We start from the raw sequence: 21,665 nt of genomic DNA, 5'->3' as shown, positions 1-21,665 counted from the left end.
ATGAGGAGACTCAACGTATATGGCGATCTTGATATGATTATTCAATACTATATTTTCCATTACTGTTATATTTAAGATGACGTATGATGTTTCAGTTCCACTACAGCCACCGAAACAAGGAGAGCTGCATTTTCTCGCCGTAACTAATTTAACCCTTGCTCCTCATATTTAAGGGAATCCTGGCTCAGATGCACGCAGAAGATTATTTTAATTTTGAACCATGTTATATAAGCTAAATAATAACGGAAGGGAGATGATTATAACAGTAAGTTTTGCTTAATTGTTACAGGCTTGTAATCGACAGAGGGATGAAAAATTGTTAGAGATATTGGGTTCAAGGATAAATAATGAATTCAGATCATGTAATGAAGTGATTAAGTGCATCTATTCGCATCAGGGTTGTTTTTTTATTCAATATAAAATCCAAATGCAAAGCCTTTGTGCACGGCTGCAATTGTTTTATATATGTATATATCTCAGCAATGATTCAATTCAGTTTTCACTTCCAGAGAAGCATGCTTTATGCGGCATTGCGGAATATGGATCTCACCAATTGATTTGGAAGACGGATCATGCTCTCGAATGAGGTGTAATTGAGTGAATTTTATTCTCACTAGGACAAGGCTTTTATTTCTTCTTTTTCTTAAACACTGATGCTCTGTTTGGTATCTACAAGATTGAGGTATTGCATAAATACAAAGATGGAGCCTCTTAATGGACAGCAGATGAATAAAAAAGGGGCCAAAAACAAAACCAAATCTCAAATAAACAAATTCTTATTGCACACATATTTTAAAAATAAAACCATGCTTATGCAATGAGAAGAGAAGAAGAAAAGTTGAAGTCTCCTACGATATCTCTAGCGTGGAGATATTATACTCTCTGACATTTCATTAATGGAATATTGATTGTGGTTGCCAAGTAGAGCCACAATTGCTCTACTGGTTGCTGCTGGTTCCATTTGACTGTGGATGAAGAATGCTGGGTTCTTGAGGAATTGGCAATTGCATTGAATCATTATTCAGATATTGAACAACTTTATTCATAGAAGGCCTATAAGAGTAGCACAAGAATAAGAAGATGATGAAAGCTTCTCTGTATTATTCATCAACTTAATTCAGAAAAGTACAAGTGTTGGTTATATAGAGTACGTGAGCTCTAACTAAACTTAGTTACAGATTAATAAATTGCCAGCTAATGACAACTTAACAACTAGTGACAGCTGGACTCAACTAAGGCCCATTGGGCTTATACACTAACAAGGTGATAAATCCTGATTTTATATTGATTTTCCATATCTTATTTGGGATTTTTATCAATTAAATTGGGCTTAATTGCATTTACTATGATTAAATTGGATTAATTGTGATTGGATGAAAATATTGCTAAAAAGGGGCAAAAATATCATATTTTTTTTTATGATTTAGTTTAACTGATTGATCTTTTTGGAAAAAAAAATATATCATATCACATTATCTTAGATTTTGTTATAGAAAATTTGAGAGATATTGCAAGGTTTGAATTTAGGGTTGCACCATTATCACCTCCTGGAGGGAGAAAAGGACGGAACAGTGGCGGCAAGGTTTGATATTATACATCTTTATATATATATATATATGTGACCGGAGGAGCAGAGTAACACACACACCCCCACAATCATCATCTTCTCACGCATTCCATTCCCTATTCCACGACGCACACGCCACCTCCAATCTTCCTTCACGCGCACGTTCCACGATCATCATCATCTTCGCAGTGGCGGCAGAGCTGAGAGAAGGGCAATATACACACCCATCCACGCCACACCCATTCTTCATTCACCACCTCCAAACCCACGGATTCATTTTCACGCACGCCACCTCCAATCTTCCATTCACACACACCCATCCACGATTATCATCATCTTCGCAGTGGCGGCAGAGCTGAGAGAAGGGGCAATATACACGCCACTCACCATCACCCACGATTATCATCATCTCACGGATTCCACCCCCACATCCACGACGCACACGCTATCTCCACTCCTTCCTATCACCGTGAATTACATATAATCATCCCCATCGATCACCTTCATCATCAACGCCAACCTCCTCTGCATTCATCCATGGCTGCCGTGAGCATGAAATCTGTGCTAACAGTCTTCAACGTCATGCGTGGCTAATTTCATCGAGCTTCTTGGAGATGGAGGATTGGGTTTGAGCTTCAAAGTTAATCAGGGGAGTTCTTCTGTTTCAATTCTTTTAATTTAATTGAGTAATAGATTTTCTGAGTTAGAATTGATATTATTTAATTAAATTTTCTGAGATTATTAGTTGTAATTCTTAGTTTAGAATTGAATTTTTGTGATTGAGATTGGATTTTGCAATTTGAGATTTATATTTATATCCAATTTGGAGTTCTATATGGTTATGCTATTCTTTCATAGTTTGGATGAATGTTATAATTGTATGGTACTTATTGAATATCTCAAGTTGAATGTTCTTTGCAAAGAGACCCGAATTGCATTAATCTAATCCTAATTGCACACTAATCGGTTTTCAAAGATAATTTTAATTGGTAGTTGTAGCTATAGTCTTAGGACATCTATTAATTGAAATTGCTTGACTTAATCAGTGATTAAGGTTTTGATTTTAATTTAGTGAACAAAATAACTCCCAGATCATTTTGAGCAAGGATAACCCAATTTCCATTTTTCAAGAAGCATTATCTCATATCTCCTTAAAATCCAAATTTTTCATTTGCTACTTTTTTTTTAATTAATTTTCTTTCAATTTCAATTTCAAATTATCTTTTCAATTTTTATATTAAAAAAAATCCAAAAAAAATATTTAGAATTGTTTTCAATTTATTTTACAAAGTAGTTTTTAAATTAAAAAAAAACCCCTTTTTAATAGCAATTTTGATTTTTAGTTAATTTAGGACCTAGTTAGTTTTTGGCTCCAATAAGAGAACGACTTTGGTTTGCATCACTTGCTGCATTCTAAATTTAATTTAATTTGACTCAAGGCGACATCGAGGATCACAAGGCCTAGCTCCTGGAGTTCCCTGGACGCACAACAAGCCAATATGGGTGTATTTGATAATTTCATTATGCGACCCAGCTTTTGTCAGATTCGAATCCAATATCTCTGTCAATCTTTCATCCCTCCAATGCTTCCAAGCCTACCATATTCATTTAAAATAGGGCTCCGCTACTAATTTGATTATAGAATATTGTTATCATAAGCTCCAATGACTGGTTGATGCTTATAATAATGACAATTATGACAGGCTTGGGATGATCGCTTGAGAAATATTAGAAGTTTACTGTGCTTACACCACTTAAAAGTTAGCTAGTACATTGAGATTCACATTGAGAATGTATATTCTTTCCGCCTATAATTTCTAAAACAATAACTCTAAAACTGTAAAAATGTGATTTCTCATAAATAGTCTAAACTTAATGTATTCTGAAAACATGTAGCCCTATAATAGATATATAAAATCACACATAAATAATCTAAACTTTTACTGTCATTATAAAATCGGTACGATCCAAACCTCAAGTTGCAGCTAGGATTAATGACTTTACCTCCTTTCATTCCGAGACAACGTTGACGTGACATTTTTCGCAATCTTGGTTGAACAGGATCAGTGTACATTGTGCAAAAGTATACAACATTGTCAATTCTGAAGAGCTGAATTTTGTTTTTGTTGCAAAATTTTTTACTCCTGCATGCGCTGATGAGTTCGATGTCGACCATTCAATGTATTCGCTAATAGCCGATTGAAGCCCTCTGTTGGGGCTCCAAGCATATCCCAACCAGGTTTTGTATGTACAGGTTGTGTGTCTGGGGTTGAAAAGAACGAACGATTGCGTAATAGCTCTGGAAAGAAAATAATAAATATAGAAAAAAATAGTAAGCGTAATATAAGGTCATTAATAATTTAATATTTTAATTATTGATTGCAACTTGTCACAGAGAAACTTGCGGTTCGGTGGTACTAGAAGCTATGAAGGGCGCTGGAGATTCAGAGCACGAATCCATCCTATTTCAAAATTTGAGTTTTATTTTGCTTTTACACATTGCGAATTACCTTAATGCCCTTCTGGAAAAAAAAAAAGAAAACTCCCATTAGATTTTTATTCTAGGGGGATCGCGTTTACAGGGGGAGGAAGAAGTCTCTGGATCTCTGGAGAGTGGAAACCCCACTGCCACTCGTTCTCTACGTTTTTCCTTGGCCATCGCTGGGAGAGAAGCAATCCGTGGTTGATTCTTCTTTGCTGGTTACGGTATGATGTAGGATTGAAGTGGGGTGCTGTTGATCGTGTGAATTCTCTTTCTTCCTCTGTTTTTCTCCTCTGGTTCTTCTGGGTTTCTTTTCGTTTTGTTTGTTGCTGCTGCTGTGCTTGATTAAGGGAGTTTTGTCTATCTCTTTTGCCCTGTATGCTGGAGAGAACTTTGCTCTTTGGGTAAGTTGGAAACCCTTTCCTCTCCCTCAAATTTGTGACTGTCATGGTGGCTTTGGGAATGTGTTGAGCTTCAATATTTAATTGGAGCTGAGTTGGGTGGCCTGTGCGTGATGTAGAAAGAGATGACGAGGGGAGCTTAAGCAAGTAAAGATTGTAGATTGAGATGATTGATGAGCTCATTTGAGTATGATTGCACACAATGCGTTTATTAGAATGTCTAAAAGAAAATGGATTATATAAATAGGTATTTTATAATACTTTGCGGTAAAATTTTATGAGGTATGAGATTGATTTAATGCCACTTATTGTGATTGGCATTCTGAAATCAGTAAAAGAGTGGGCTTGTGGAAATTTCCTTGGATTATAAGGGTGCTTGGAAGTTACGGTTATTGGCTTGTGAATTAAGATGCTTGCTTTATATGAAATGATTTTAAGATCCACTAAGGTGTTCGATAAATTGCTTTAAAGGAAGAGGGTTCATATAGATATATGATTACACACTATTTTGATAGTGGAGGGTAATTTAGATATTATTTTGGATTAATTATGATTTATATTTGGTTTCCATGGGATGTTTGAAGGAAACAGAGTTATTTGCTCCTCTATATAGAAAATCTGGATGTTATGGAGTTTTATGTTACTGTTAGGAAGGAAATTAAATTATAATTTAATTGCTAAGTTTGATAGTTGTCAATGTCATGTCACCGTTTAGATACCTCAGAGATGGTGGTGGTTGCTGAAACTGTTTGAGTTTATTGATAAATAATTTGAAGGATATAAGTTTAAGTTAGAACAATAAAATGTTGATTATAAGGTTATGAGCATGAGTTAATGGACACACTTTTTGTAGAAGAATTTAGTTTTGTAATATATGGGAAGAAATGAAAATGGTTTTTGCTTTGAGATAAACTGAGGTACAGATAGGATGCAACATGGAAATGGATAATCTTGTTAAATGATATATTATGAGAATTTTATATAAATTATAAATTGGAAGATCGATATTTTTGTGTTCAGGGCTTGAGGGTATGGAGATTTGATCATATTGTAGAAATAAATAAAAGTAAGTTATGCTTTATTTTTGGAGTGCAACACGTGCGTGAATAGTATCCCATAATAATTGTTACAGTAATATCTCTACGGTATGTTATATTTTAATTAATTAAACTACTAAGTTTTCTAATATCATTTTATTGAATACTTCATTCGTTGTTAATTATTTTGTTTCAATTGTTCCATTGAGTAACTTGGAATTGACAGGAAAAGCTTTTGAGATATTCTTTGTAAACTTTCAGGTAGACATGGTTTATATATTTTGAAAATGTCCCTATTCAATGTTTTTTGAAAGGAGTTCTTTTTCTTTGATTGATAGCATTTGAAAGAAAAGTTTTGAAAATGTTATTTGCAAACTTTTATGTTGGGATCATTTGTTATAGAATAAATATTCTTTGAGATTTTATTATTAAAAAAAAAGAGAGAGAAGATATTTTCTTTTTTTTTTTAATGGTAAATTGATCTCATGCATGCTTGTACATGTTTTTATGAGGACTGCACACAGAACACTGGTTGCTAACAGCAGTATTGTTAGTCTTTGACATGCCATGGTTAATATCAAGCTCACTTATTATTTATGGCTTCTGCTGCGCTTGTTATTTGTGGCTTCGGCTACGCTTGTATGGTGCGTCATGGTAATTTCGAGCTCGCTTGATATCCGTGGGCATCATTCCCACGCTTGTATTTGTGGCTTTAGCCGCTTGTTAGTTACTTGCCCACATGGACTGTGTGTCCACACTCGTTGCTCGTTCTGTTGAAGTCCTCACTCCAAAAAGGGTTTTTCACACTATTTTACGATTTGATTTCATAAATAAGTTGTTTAGTTAATTTTGTATGTTAAAAGTGTTATATATATTTACATTTTAATGATTTCTTTCAGAAATTAAAGCATTGATGAATCATTTATTTTACAGGACTGTATCAGCATAATGTTTTCTTTCATCATTTGTTTTATCTTATTTTATAAATGGGATGTTATTCACTAAAATAAAATATTTTGGTCTCAGTTAGTATAGCCATGTTCTTCTTGCTGATCAGTGAAGGATTGTGTTGCTTGGTTGCACATGAAGTGTCCTTTTGCAAGATTCCTAACTTAATGTAAAGGGGGGGAAGAAACTTTAAACTCGTATATATGTATTTATAAATCTTACTTTAGGTGCTCCACGAAGTCTATAGGCAGGATCTTTAATTTTTTTTTGGGAAATTTATATAACATGTAAATTATAAATGGTATATGCATTCTTAAGACCGTTATATTAATCTGGATATTGTGATTTGTATTACAATGATTAAATGAGATGTTTACTGAGATGTTTTAAGACTTTAGGAATATGAGTTCTCATATTCCCCGCTTACACCTTAATTTTCGGGGCGTGACAGATTGGAACAGCGAAGCATGGACTTATCATACCAAATGATGGCCTCCTTTGATGTGGGATATGAAGAGTTTAGTTTCGCGATTCCCTCAATGACGCATTCATTGCAGAGCTTGAGAGGCACATGAAGAGGCCGTGGACGATGTGGAACTTGTTTCTGACGATGGTTCTGTAGAATCCATTGTTTTTGTTGTCATTGGATGGCTTGGAGAGTTCGAGAGTGAGATTTTTGAGGTTGTTTAGGTAGGGATCATAGGTAGTAAAGATTTCAGTTGCGGAGCAGTTCCAGTCTGTAGAAGTAGGACTTCCAAGCGCTGTTTAATAAAAGAAGCAAAATGTTTATTATGATTATGTCATGGCCTTGATATTCGTAAATATCCAATTAATCCTTCAGTAAGTAAAGAAACATCATTGTTAATTATGAGTAAACTGTTATTTTCGTTTTTGAAATGTCAACAATTTTTTTTCTTTTTTTACAATTACTTTCATTGGATAATTATTTCTTTAAAATTCAACCATGTCTTCAATTTAAAAAATAGGCAAACTTAGCTAAAAATATATTAGTATAGAAATGAGAACATAAGATGCATAAATCTTAAATATTGGCAAGACCAAGTATGTGGACGATGCAGGAAATCTCCTCCTCTCAGTTTTTCTCATCATGTCGTGCAAACAAGGGAAAAGGAAAGGAAAAGAGAAAAAATGGTGACGCCACTTACCTTGAGTGGGAGAAAGAATAGAGGGAGGCTGGTTGCCCTTATAATAAAATCGGTCTATTTCGAATCTCAAATTGCATTGCAGTATAGCGGATTGGAATAAGTTTGATCATTGTGACACTCACTACAGAATTACGGAGACAGATCGGGTGTGCACCGTACAAGAGTGTACACGGATCCCCAACTACTAACGTTTGCTTCTTTGGGTGCAAATTTCTTGGTACCTGATGATGTAGCTGCCTCCACTGCCGCTTCATTCAACATTTTATTTAATTATGCGTTTGAGTTTGCATCGTCTGACTTTTCTGGACTTATGATTTGGCAAAATTTACATCTGCTGGTTATAATAATCCCGTCAATTGTAGGCTGTTTGTGAAGGGTAGAGAAGAAAGAACAATGGGAATAGCGGAGGAAGCACTGATCATACCAGATGATTGCCTCTACTGTAGGGACACTCTGAGGCCACGTTTGGTAGAAGGGATCGAGGGGGAGGGCATGGGATTGAAGGAGGGATTGGGTGATTTTGTCATGTTTGGTAGGAGGGATTAAAGATTACCAGGATTTGAGCAATGCCACATTGGTGGGATTATACAATCCCACCTTCCCCCTTGGTAATGCGTTTGAATCCTGGGACTAAAACACATAAAAGACACAAATACCTATATTACAATAATGTTAAGACAAAATATATATTTTGTTACAGGCTTGAAATATTTTATTTCAGACAGGAATATTTTGTTACAGACTTGAAATATTTTGTTTCAGATAGGAATATTTTGATAACTGTTTGAAGTGAGATATGAATTATCTTACTTGAACTTATATTACAGAAAATTATAGTAAAAACTGTCATTTGCTTCTTATCTTTTGATCTTACATATTATTAATTTCAAAACGCATTACTAAATTTTAAGGACCTAGTGATAACTTTTTCTAATAAATTTTTTTATAATTTTAAGAAATTATTAATAATTCATCGGGATAAATTTTAAGGAAGCATTGACTTTTTTTTTGCATATAAATTTGTTGGGATACGATAGGAAGTCATTTCTTTAATCTATTATTTATTTATTTATTATTGTAAAATGAGTAAAAATTTAATGTATTTATTTTTAAAACAATATATATGATTAGGTGGTTTCCTTTTTATTAGAAGAGGAGTGTATAAGGTTGGAGTCCTAAGCCCTAAGATACCGAGGGGTATTATAGTCTTTTAATTTTATATATCTTATTATAAATAAAATAAATACATGTATTCCTTCCACACATTACCTCCTACCAAACATAAAATAAAAACCCCATTCCCAATCCCATTACCATTGCCATTCCCAATCCTATTACCATTCCCATTCCATCAAAATCAATCCCTCCTACCAAACATGGCCTGAGGCTATTCTGTTTGGGGCATCTCAAACGCAATCTCTACAGACCTGACATGGGACGTCTCCTCGGCACATGTACTCTTCATACTCATTGTGAAGCAAATAAATTTAGCTTGCCTAGGCTAACCTCGTAAATTGCTACGAGTTAGCTCACTTTTTTCTCTCTAGAATAATCTTTTAATTTGTTGTGTTATCATTTATATATTAATAAAATAATTATCAAAATTAGATAATATGTTGATATTTAATTTTATTAAATATCAAGATAATTTACATTTAATCCATAAAAGCTTATAATTTAATTTAAAAACTTTACCCCTCATCTGTGGGTTCAGCGAGTGAAGGGGTTGGACTCGCTTACTAAGAGAATAGGTTCAATCCTAGAGCATGTCAAGGCGCTAAGAGAGGCATCTTCAAAGCCAAGGCCCCAGCTCATAAGATGTGATGATCTCCCACATGGAGCTCTCTCCGTCCCAGTTGCTATGGTACTAGGTAGGGCTGAGGCTAAGGGTTAGTTCCCCTACCCTTGAATTGTGAGTGAGCCCAACCACTTTCCTAAAATTTTGATCATAAAAAAAAAAATTTAAAACAACTGTTTGAAAAATGTTAAAAAAATATTTTAAAAAGAAACATGGGTTGACAGGCTAACCCATTAATACATCCCGAACCGACCCGGGTTGACCGAATACCAGTCCACAAGGAAGGTGGGATTTCGAGCCCAGCCTATCAAAATTGTAGTGAGTCAAACAGCAACCCACGAGTTAACCTATATTATTATTGGCCCACACAGTACAAACACACCTCGAAAGCATTTTGACGGCCTTTGTTTTCACGTTTTCTTCAAAAACATAATTTCAGTTCTTCATAATCAAACAACATAAATATGTGAGTTTCTTTTTTTTTTTCAATTGAAAGAGGCAAGCAAAGCTTGTTACATAAAAGAGATTAGACAAGAGGAAAGTCTAACTCTTGTCCAGTGCATATTGAGTTCCACTCGCCACATGTGCTGTCTTGCCCAGAAGATTAGCACAGGCTAAAGCTTCTCTGTGAACATGCGAGTTTCTTAAACCGACTCACCAACGCTTTTGTCCCCGAAGAAGCTCTGGCCTCGTTCCCAACCCAAAAGCACCAGTTCAAAGAAAAAAAATCCCCGCTGACATATCCCTAACAGTTTTTCATAGTATATATGTGATTTAATTCACGTGGCTTATCAACGGGTTGGGTTTAATATAAGAAGTTAGTTCCTCACAACATAGTAAACCAACGTTCGAATTTCTGTTAGAAAGATGCTCATATTTGATGTCCACAGCATCTTAAATAGGATTGTCTTCAATAAAAAAATACATATACATAGTTTTAAAAAAATTGCGTGGCTTTCTACAAAATTTCCTTGCTTTTCTTTTTGCATGAAATTAAACTTACTTTTAATTATTATAATAAATTTAACAACACTATTAAGTCAATAAAACAAATAAAAATAATGCTGTATTTTTAGCCCCCAGATTCATTCGTTATACAGACGCGGCATCATCGGGAAAATTCCTAGCAGATATTGATTATTTGCCTACATCCCCGTTTTACAATAATAACAAATCTAATTTTTTCTTTTAAATATAAATTGGAGTGGTATTTTTATGTATTTTGTTGGTATGAAACATGGTCAAAATTACCATAATTACATTAATTCAGTTATATGTAAGCATTTTTCATAAAGTATTAAATGTATCAAAGAAGATCCTTGCATCTTCGGAACAAAAATTGAAGATTAAAAAGGCTAGGTAGAGGAGAGAATCCTCTTCCTAATGTATACATTACAGCCCACTCACTTTATCAGTTTCAAGTTCAATACCGGATCCAGCGCCCAGAGAGAAACAAAGTGAAGAAGCCGGAGATCTATTTTCCCTTTTTGTTTGCATCTTCAAATTAAAGATAAAAAGGGCTAGGTAATGTAATATTTATACTCCTTCGGTTTTAAATATAAAATTTATTTTGTAGTATAATTTATACTATAAAATAGGTTTTACATTTAGGACTGGAGGAGTATATCTCAGTAATAAATGTTATTAGTCTCACTTATTCTTTTTTAAAAATACATATCACCGTCACTAACCCTCATGTCACATGTATATTTCAAATATTATACTATAGAGAATAAATTAAAAGAGTATTTTATTTAACGAGCTAGGTTACTCAAAAATATCTCTGATATGAAATTATCGTCATAAACAATAGCATATAACGTTTGCAAATTTAAAACCATTTGTAGTAATATCTATTTTCATATAATAATTGTTACAATACACAATTTAATTTGAGCCGCTGGGAGATCTTATGTGTATGTCCGCATGTGAGCATCAGAGATTTCGTCTGTACAAGTGCTTAAAAAATGTATACCCAACACCCTGAACTATTTTTATAGGTGCATCTATTACTCTAAAGTATTTAGTAGTACAATTTTACGCCTAATGTATTTAAAATGGTGCAAACAACACCCTAAGTTAACATACCATTAACCTCCGTTGTCTCCCTTCAAAGCTGGGTCTCTCTCTCCCCCTCAACTGGCTCCATCCTCTAGCCCAATCGGCCCCTCTCTATCCCCCAATCGTTGCTGAAGATGATGATGATGGATCAGATAATAAAATATTAACTATGGAGCGTTATGCATCAACTCATAGACAAGCAAAAACCTATGGCGATTTCTGCCAGAGGAAAAGCCGATGGCGGAGACCCCGTGCTGAGAGTGAAGCCTCAAGGTGAAGAAGAGCCTGTTTCGAAATAAACTCAGAGAGGTGAGCAAAAAGATAGGTGGAATCAATGTCATATTAGAGGGATTATATCATAGGTGAGATAATACTCTTAAAGTTCCTAGTAATTTCTCCATCACATTCGGTCCAGCATCACATTAGAGGATCAGAAAAATTCGAAATTGCCTTTATATTATAACCTATAAAATTAGACACTAACACCCACATGTTAATTTTCGGGAAGAATTAGGGCCTACCCCTACCTTGCTGATTTTGCGACAAAACATTGTGCAAGACTTCTAGAATCTTCAAATTCTATGTCTGCATTTGAATTTTTTTTTATTATTCGTAACATATGAGATCTTTTTTGCCATTAAAACCAGTGAGATTTTGATCATTGTCATTATCGCACAGTAAACTCTCTTCCCCTTCAATTGGTGTCTTCGTTTTTGTCCCCGTGAAATGGTGAGTTACAGAGCCCCTGTTCATCTGGCATTTTACCCCCAAATGTCACTGTCGCAGAACGAAGTCGCCACTGGTGATCCTTCAGAGTTCAATGTTAAGTTTAGGAGCCATGACGATGATGCATGCTACTCCATCAGGGTTGTGCTAGAGCAGGAAGAAATTGATAATGCAGTTCTTGAACTTCAACAACGGTCATGATAAAATAATTTTTGTTCATCATCGTCTTCTTCAACAGCGAAAGGGAAGAGATTCAACGCCAATTGAACTAGAAAATGGTGGGGGAGAGAGTGAGATGCAGCTGTGAAAGCCCATTATTGAAAAGGAGAAAACGGACGTTAATAGAATGTTAACTAAGGGTGAGAATTGCTCCATTTTTAATAGACTGGGGGCGAAATTGCCCCACTAGATACTTTAGGGTGTTAGGTGCATCTCAAAAAATAATTAAGAGTGTTGGGTGCACCTTCACCCTAAAACTTTTTATTTAATTAAAAATTTATGTATTTAGTTACAGGAATGATACGTTAATTCGTGGGGACTATAAATATAAATTATTGAATGCATATCTTAAAAAAATTAAAGGAACGAGATCTTTAAAGTTTAAACAATTAAGTCGGAAACAAACTTTTAATTTTAATTATTTTCAAAAGCTTAAAGCACAAATAGCGTAAAATGACTTCGGTGTTTTTTTTTTGGGAACAAGACAAAATGACAATAAATAAACAAGAGTTTACAAAGTGAATGACTTTGCTGTCTCTAGAGAGAATCCGTGCACTCCCAAATTCTGTATATTTGATGTTTTACTATTGTGTTTCCTAGCTTTGGTAAATGTTTGAGTTCGATATGAGATTTTGGATCTTCGATCTCGTTGGATTCCAACAAGAAATTGAAAAGTCTCCGCAAACAAATTTCAATGCCTTGCGTCGACCTTCTCCATCATCAACCATCTCTTTCTTTGCCAGCCACTGCAATATCTTCTCTCCCTCCAAAGAGATCGAATTGAAATGTGCTGAATAAGAACTCCACAAACTATAGCTGATACCTCATTCCAACACCGCTAACACATTCTTCACCCTTACCATGACGTCTCACAATTTTGTTGCTCTTGTATATTATTAGCTTCCTCTTTCCTCCTGCAATTCCAGCACGGGTTACTTATCTTGACCACATTTGCTCTTCCAACAAAACCTTTGCTGTCAATGGTGCTTTTCAATCGGACCGAACCAAAGTCCTCTCTTCCTTAGCTTCCGCCAACACCAACTTCTACAATGCCACCGTCATCGGTGGCGGTGACACCTTCTACGGCCTCTTCATGTGCCGGGGTGACGTCAACCTCTCGATGTACCACTAATGCGTCGTTAACGCGACCCAACGATTATCTTCCGAGTGCAGAGTTTCGAAGGAGGCAATCATCTGGTACGACGAGTACATGGTTCGCTGTTCGAACCGTTCCTTCTTCTCCACCGTCAAAACAAGGCCTAGACTGTGCCTCTTGAACACCGGCGAAGTGTCCCGACTGAGCTTCTTACAGATATTGTTGAGCACGCTTAACCTGACGGCGGATGAAGCAGCTAACCGCACTAAGAAATATGCCAGGAAAGCAAGCATATCTGGGTTCGGAACTATGTATTCTCTACTTCAGTGCACGCAGGACCTATCATCCCAAGATTGCAGAACTTGTCAGAGTGCTGTGATTGGGGACCTTTCAACATGGCGCTGTTTGGGAAAACAAGGAGGAAGAGTTTTATATCCCAGTTGCAACGTTCGCTATGAATTATATCCTTTTTATAAGTCTGATGATCAGCCAGAAGCGACGGCGCCTACACCCCCTGCACTTTCTCCTCCAACAAGTTCTTCAGATCCTTAGGGTTTGCTTGGTTGGAAGAGAGGGGAGGGAAGGGAGGGGAGGGAAAATGAGCCTCTCTCCTCATTTGGTTAAAAATTCTGGAGGGAAGGGAAGCTAAAATGTCCCCTCCCCTCTCGCCCCATTTTAACTCTCCTCCAAATTGAGGATTTTTGGAGGGGAGCTAAATTTTTGGACCATTATACCCTTATGATTTTTTTAAATATTCTACTACTTTATTATAATATTTATTTCAAATAAAAAATATATTATCCTAAGTAAAAAATAAAAAATATAAATTAATATAATTAAAAAAATATATTATGAAAAAATTATTTACAAATAAAAAATTATTTAAATAAAAATTATAATATTATAAAATTAATTGTTTTTAATAAATATATTATTTATTAAATATATTTTAAAGTTGAAAAAAAGGATAGCCTAAAGAGAATAAAATTTCATTTTTCTTAGAGTATATAAAATTTGTTAATTTGATTATTTTAAATATATTATTATATTAATTAGAATAAAAAATTACTGTACCAATTTTTTAATGCACATATTAACATGATAAGACTGAATTTTTATTAAATTATATAATTTAAATTAAGATGTAAATTAATTTATACAATATATCAATAAAAAATATAAAATAATATGTAAGGGTAAAATAATAAATTGATTATTATTATCCCTCCCTCCTCTCCCCTCTTTGAATGAAACAAGAGATCATTAAATATCCTCCCCTCTTTTCTTTTTTTAATCAAACCAAATAAAGTAAGGATAAAACCTCCCCTCCCCTTCCGTACCCCAGCCTCCCCTCCCTCTCCTATCCTCCCCTCAAACCAAACATGCCCTTAAGGATTATGCTGGTTTTGGCATCAAGATAAATTTTTTAAAAAATAACATGACAGCTGAGGAAAATCGAATCTGATCAGAATGTGAATATGATCCCCTGGTCTGACGGGATATAGTCAATTATCATATGATGTCATTACAGTAAGACGTGGAAGCAAATGTTTTTTTTTTTTTTTTACCTTTTGCAATAAAAGGGAAAGGTCAGTCAACAGGGATTATAGTGATAGTTGTGGTTGGTAGTTTGGGGATAGCTTTTTGCGTCGCCTACTCGTTCCTCCGGTCTAAATTATAAGATCTTATTTATAAACTATAAATAAGATCTTATAATTAGAACCGAAAATAGTATCTCTCGAAGAGTCTAATCAAGAAGAGAGGCAGCGCTCTTCTCAGACAAAAATACTGTAAGTAATTTTTGTTCTCGGACAAATTTTTATTTATTCATAAAATTTGGCTTGTCTAAAGACCTTTTGCATTGATGCTTTCATTGCTTTCAGCATCGTTAACTATTTTCTCTGCGTCTAGTTGGAAATGAAAGCAATGATTTAGAGCCTCTACAATTTAGTTTGGCCACTATTGAAGCTGCAACAAATAAGTTTTCGCATGAAAAATGTTTAGGCCAAGGTGGATTTAGACAAGTTTACAAGGTAACAAGCGTCTACGGCGCCTTCCTCTGCCGTGGAGATCTCACCCCCGACGCCTGCGATGACTGCGCTTCCATAGCAGCCAAACAAATACTCCGAAGGTGTCCATTGGATAAAAAGTCAGTGATCTGGTTCAACGAGTGTATGTTACGTTACTCAGATGAGCCTTTCTTCTCCATCAGTGAAGAAGCCCCCAGGCTTATTTTGATGAATACTGCGGCAAGCTTAAACCAGAGTAGCTTCATGTCGCTGTTGGCTGAGACTATCAACGCGGCGAAGACGGAAGCGGTGAAGGCCGGAGCCGACAAGAAGTTTGCTACAAAAGAAGCCAAATTTTCTACTTTTCGAACGCTGTATACGCTAGCACAGTGCACGTCGGACTTAACAGAAACTACCTGCGAAACATGCTTAAAACGAGCAAGTTCGACCTTACCCAGTATCCTGCAAACTAGTTGTATTGTCCAATATGAAACGTACCCGTTCTACCAATCATCGCCGGTGATCACCCCACAAGAATCAACTCCAAAGGTGTTTTTGGAGAGTCCTGTGCATTGTTTTTTTACTTCTCCCACTTATTAGTTTTGTCGACTTTAAGTGGTAATATACCGGAAACCGATCGACCAATTAATTTGAGCAGGAAAAACCCGGATTTCTGTAGCCGTAGTCCTGGCGATTGTGGCTCCAATTATGACTGTTTTGCTGCTTTTCCTCCTTCTCTGCTGGTTAGTAACTAGAAGGGCAAGCAAGAAGCACATATTAGTGCCACCAGCTGAAGAAAACGATGGTATGATTCAGAAAAAAATGGCGTTTTATTTGTGATTCACTCGGTACTTCCACATTTTGCTAGCTTAGCTGCTGTGAAACTTTTTATATATGCTAGTGGCATCGATGATTCAATCTATTATAAAATCCTTGACCCAACAATGTGAAACTCGGAAGGCCTTCAGCTTTAAGTTTACTCTGGCTGCTAATGTGCAGTTGAAATTTCCAGAGTGGAGCGCTTGCAGTTTGATCTGGAAACAGTCAGATTGGCCACAAACAACTTCTCCCATGAAAATAAACTAGGCGAAGGAGGATTTGGTGAGGTTTTCAAAGTATTTTATTTGTTCCCTGTAAAAATTTGAGACAATTTGGTTTTGGGTTCAGAGCTCCTCAAAGAATGTACGGTATTTTCAGGGATCTCTTCCTAATGGGCAAGATATTGCAGTGAAGAGGCTTTCATTAAGCTCTAGGCAAGGTGTAGAAGAATTCAAGAATGAGGTGGTCTTAGTGGCCAATCTTCAACACAGAAACCTCGTTAGGCTATAGGGGCTTTGCTTGGATGGAGAAGAGAAGATCCTCATATATGAGTTCATTCCCAACAAGAGCTTGGATCATTTTCTTTTCAGTATGTCATTCATAAATAAGCTTCTTTAATTTGAATTTCTTTCCCCCTTTGATACTGCATATTAATCTCTTCATTTCTTTTGATGATGATCAGAATGCTCAATGGACCAAAACAATACAAGATTATACAAGGAATTGCTCGTGAAATACTTTATCTTCATGAAAACTCTCGGCTTAGAATCATACACCATGATCTTAAAACTAGTCATATATTATTGGATGAGAATTTGAATGCAAAAATTGTAGAGTTTGGTATGGCAAAATTTTTTGGTCCTGATCAAACTCAAGGGAATACAAATAGAATTGTGGGAACATTGTGAGTTCGATCTCCTTTTTCTTTTATTACTTTGTCCTATTGTCCTCTGTTCAATTTAAATACATAATATTTTGATATTAAATGTTTATGAAATATTCACCATGTCAAGTTTTATATTTTGAATTTGACTTTGTTTATAGCGGTTATATGCCTCTGGAATATGCAATACATGGGAATCTGTCTATAAAAGTGGATGCATATAGCTTTGGCGGTTGATCTTGGAAATAATAAGCGGACAAAAGAGCACATCCTTTCAAAAATCCAACTGCGATGAACATCTCCTGAACTATGAGTTTGGAGCATCTTTGTATTTGTTCTCTGTCGCTCGCTCTGTTTCTGGTTTGACTTCAATCCTGTAATTCTTTTGCAGGCCTGGAGGAAATGGAAAGATGGGACACCGTTGGAAGTGTTAGACGTGAGTTTGAGAGATTCTTATAATAGAGAGGAAGTGAGAAGATGCATCCAGATTGCATTAACGTGTACAAGAAGATCCAGCTCACAAAGGCCAACAATGCAGACAATAGTTCTGATGCTCAATAGTCACTCAGTTAGCGTAGCAATACCTGAGAGGCCTCCATTTTTGGTTCAAACCAGAACTGTTGAGCTCAGCCTTCCATCGAACTCACAGATAAGTCTTCTCAAAGCAAATCAGCCTCATACTTTGTTGACGAAGCCTCCTGTAATGAACGGAGCGGACGGCCCAATACAAGGTCCCATAACAACCCATGAAGAAATGGATGCGGCCAGGCCCAGACGAAGTTAGAGAATGAGAAGAAGAACCTGGAAGCTGAGGGACCTAACCGAATCAGCATAAAAGGATCAGAGTTGGTTAGAGAGGGCAGGATTGGTTTTGATTCAGAATCTCTCTCTGTGGTCTTTCTCTCTCCTCTGTGGCTTCTTTCTATTTCTCTCTCTGAAAATCCTTTCGACCCTGTTGCATTACCGATTACGTCGCTGTTGCTTGATATATATTTGTATTGGCTGAGGTTACAACTGTAACAGATTCATTAATAGAAATATACATTCAGCCTCTTGATTTTGTGATCATAACAGATTTGGTGCTTTCCTTGAGAGGGAAACGATGGCTGACAACACTAGAATGAAGGAGCTACAAGCTGAACAGAGGAAAACTGTAACACCTCACATAATTTTATCAATATACGCAACAAAATATTTAATTTAAAAGTCCATACATATTTCTAATACTTCAAACAATTCAAAATTTCAAAATATTTCTAACATAACAACAAAATAAACTATTAAAGTCTTATAGTCATGGCAAATAAAAATATAACATAACATGTGTTGAGGAGTACAAAAGCCTTCACGGCTCACTCCATTGGTGCCTTCCCTTGATTCCTACTAGATCCTTCGCCTGAAAATTGTTAATATAGAGGGTGAGATCAAACGTCTCAGTAACTACTGAAATTCTAACCTATACAAGCAAACCATATATGATAAATCAAAAATCTATTTATAGGTCTGTGTATATGTATATATTAAAAATAACAGATTTGATACATTCAATTCAATTTCATTTTTTTTTTCAATATATCCAAAAATAATGCAATATGTTGCCTCCCTTATATCACCGTCCACCCTTATACCGCTGACTGGAGCCATAGGCTAACACATAGTCTGATAGGAACTAATCCATTTTACTGAATTATTCCAAGCTCACCGATACAAGAGATATATCCGGCCAAAGATATAGAGCTCAAGCTCGGACTATGGCTCCCCTCCTTTGTGAATAGGGAGGTGTCACATGTCCCATAGCTCCAATGAATTCCCGACCAAAGGAAAACATGGAAGAAGGGGCCCTGACAAGTGCCATCCACTGTGCACCGAGTGATGGCATACCACGTGGTAATTTTATATCCATGCAATCTCCTTCTATCCTTAGCCCAACAATGCATGTCAGATGCCAATAATGTTACATCATAAATACGTCCTCAAATATTTTAAAGATAAGATAGCAATTAAACTTATATACCATTTAATAGCAACTCATGACAATTCCTTAGCCATCAATATATTTAAACATTGATGATAATTAATAGCAATAAATCTTAACAAAATCAAATAACGTATCAAAACATTTATTTGAAATCATAATACTACTTTTCAGTATGATATAAAAATTAGTAAATTCACAATATAATCATACACAATTCACATGTACAAGAAAGAATTTTCAGAGTTACCTGGTACTCTTTAGCTTACAAATATTCATATAAAGATTACTCCAAAATTCTCAAGTTTACAAAATTGCACGTAAATATTTATTAATATAAACTCAGAACTACTCCAAAGCTACTCTAAAATTCTAAGACTACCTTCTAAACCAAAATTACATAAATATATTAACTCTCCCAAATCTAGGCATTTATAATAATTATTATTTTGAAAAATAATTTACATACAAGGCTATTTAAATTTAACAAAAGTATATATATATATTTATTACCCAAAATCTAAATATTTTATATTAAAATTCTCAATTATTTATTATAATCTCATTTAAAATTTTTACTCAAACCAAACAACTTCTTTTTAAATTATAAACAAACTGTAGCTTTATCTAATTTTACAAAATTCTCAATTTATAATTTTTCAAGCCTTCAAAAATTATTTCAAAAATATATATTTAATTTATTCAATATTTAAACCGATTAAAACCTCACTAATATATTAAATAACTCAAATAAATTATTTAACTCAAATTTAATCGGTAAAAACATATTACAAGTCTAAATAACAAACTTTTCAACTAAAATCTTAGTTTAAAATTCTCAAAATAATCATTCAACAAAAATAAACCGATTAAAATTCCTTAATAATGTATCTTTAAATTTCTACGGTCATATATTGTCAAAACTCCATATTTACTCTATACCCAGACAGTAAAATTTTCTCTAAACATTGTAATGATACTAATAATATAAAGTTCTAAATATATAGGAAATACTCATAAAGAAAATATGATAAAAAGAAGCATATTTATGTACCTAAATGATCCCCAAATCTTGCCTTGTCCTTCTAACAACACGTACTTTCACTCACTCTTTTGTTTTCTCTCTGTCTTTCGCCCTCTCCTTCTCTTTTCTCACTCTCTCTTTCTCTTCCGTCTCCTGCTCCCCCTCTTTTAAACTCACTCCTCCCAACTTTCAACTATCCATCCTCCTGTTTTCTTCATTCATTTATTGTTTCCCCCAAATTCTTCCTTCATCCGTTCCTTTCTTTCTTTTTCTTGCTCCATTTAATACTCCTCCCTTCTTTTCAACTTACACCACTCCCTTCCCCCATCTTCTCCCTTCTTAATAAATCCCCCCCCCAAATTTCAACTCTCCGTGGAAAAGGGGGGTTGATTTTTTTTTCCTTTACTAATAAAATATTATATATATATTTTGATTTGCAAAATTTTTTTTTATTTAAAAAAAGTATGTTACAAAAACCAACGAGTTTATTGAAGATGCCAAGGAGCGTTTCAGCAAGATAGAAGGCATGTTCGAGAAAATGATGCTGCGAATGGATGCCATGCATCAGAAGATTGAATCCTCTAGAATACATTCCCTAGAAGGATCGCTTTCATCTGAAATACTCGTTATGCAACCAGTAGCTTATGTAAGCAAGCAGATCAGGATGGATTTTCCTCGCTTTGATGGGACTGATGCTTTGAACTGGATATTTAGAGCCAAGCAGTATTTCAGATTGTATGAAGTACCGGATGCGCAGAAGTTAATCATCGCCTCGGTTCATTTTGACGGGAGGTATTACCGTGGTTTCAAATGATGGAAAAGGCTAACCGGATTCCTTCATGGTTTGCTTTGACAGCTGCGGTGGAGCAACAATATGGTCCCTCGGAGTTTGATTGTGCCCGATCACAACTCTTTAAACTGACTCAACGAGGTGCATTAGATGACTACCACGAGAAGTTCATTGCCCTTTCCAATCGAACGGAAGGTATTTTGGAGGCGGCCTTACTGGACTGCTACTTAGGTGGACTAAAACCGGAACTGAAGCGAGATGTGTTGGTGCACAAACCCAATACGGTTCTCAAAGCCATGTCACTAGCCCATCTTTTCACAGAAGCTACTGATTACGGATATCGTCAAAGTCGCGTGGCGAGGGTTATGGAGGGGGTAGCTACCAGAGTAAACACGTGAGTAGTAACTCCCAGAACACGGCGAGCTCGACGGTCATTAATAGTGGTGGAGGAAAAACTAATTTGCCGCCTCTGCTACCCACACCGAATAGACCACCAATCAAACGGATAACGCCGGCTGAGATGCAGGTGAGAAGGGAAAAGGGTCTCTGTTATACATGCGACAAAAAGTTCTCCCCGATGCATAAATGCACAAACAAGCAATTGATGATGCTGCAGTGTGAGGATGAACGGCTGGAAGAAGTTGAGGTAGAAGCTGATGAGACC

General features: G+C 35.5%; 2 protein-coding genes across 2 annotated transcripts; both read left to right on the top strand.

Moving 5' to 3' along the window:
* The first annotated feature begins 13,615 nt into the window (after window positions 1–13,615).
* On the top strand, window positions 13,616–15,983 carry LOC114744813 (cysteine-rich receptor-like protein kinase 25). The gene is made up of 3 exons (XM_028932963.1): window positions 13,616–14,036; window positions 15,413–15,842; window positions 15,920–15,983. The coding sequence occupies exons 1-3, from the start codon at window positions 13,616–13,618 to the stop codon at window positions 15,981–15,983; spliced, it is 915 nt and encodes a 304-aa protein (XP_028788796.1).
* Window positions 15,984–16,016: 33 nt separating this feature from the next.
* LOC114744812 (putative receptor-like protein kinase At4g00960) lies at window positions 16,017–16,839 on the top strand. Its single transcript, XM_028932962.1, has 4 exons — window positions 16,017–16,059; window positions 16,169–16,315; window positions 16,510–16,625; window positions 16,708–16,839. Exons 2-4 carry the CDS (start codon window positions 16,219–16,221, stop codon window positions 16,837–16,839), a joined length of 345 nt encoding a protein of 114 aa, XP_028788795.1. The 5' UTR covers window positions 16,017–16,059; window positions 16,169–16,218.
* The last annotated feature ends 4,826 nt before the right edge of the window (window positions 16,840–21,665 follow it).

This window comes from Neltuma alba, unplaced genomic scaffold, assembly GCF_004799145.2.
Source record: "Neltuma alba isolate B1F8T4 unplaced genomic scaffold, ASM479914v2 tig00004454_pilon, whole genome shotgun sequence".
Lineage (NCBI taxonomy): Eukaryota > Viridiplantae > Streptophyta > Magnoliopsida > Fabales > Fabaceae > Neltuma > Neltuma alba.
This window is presented reverse-complemented; position numbering and strand designations above follow the sequence as displayed.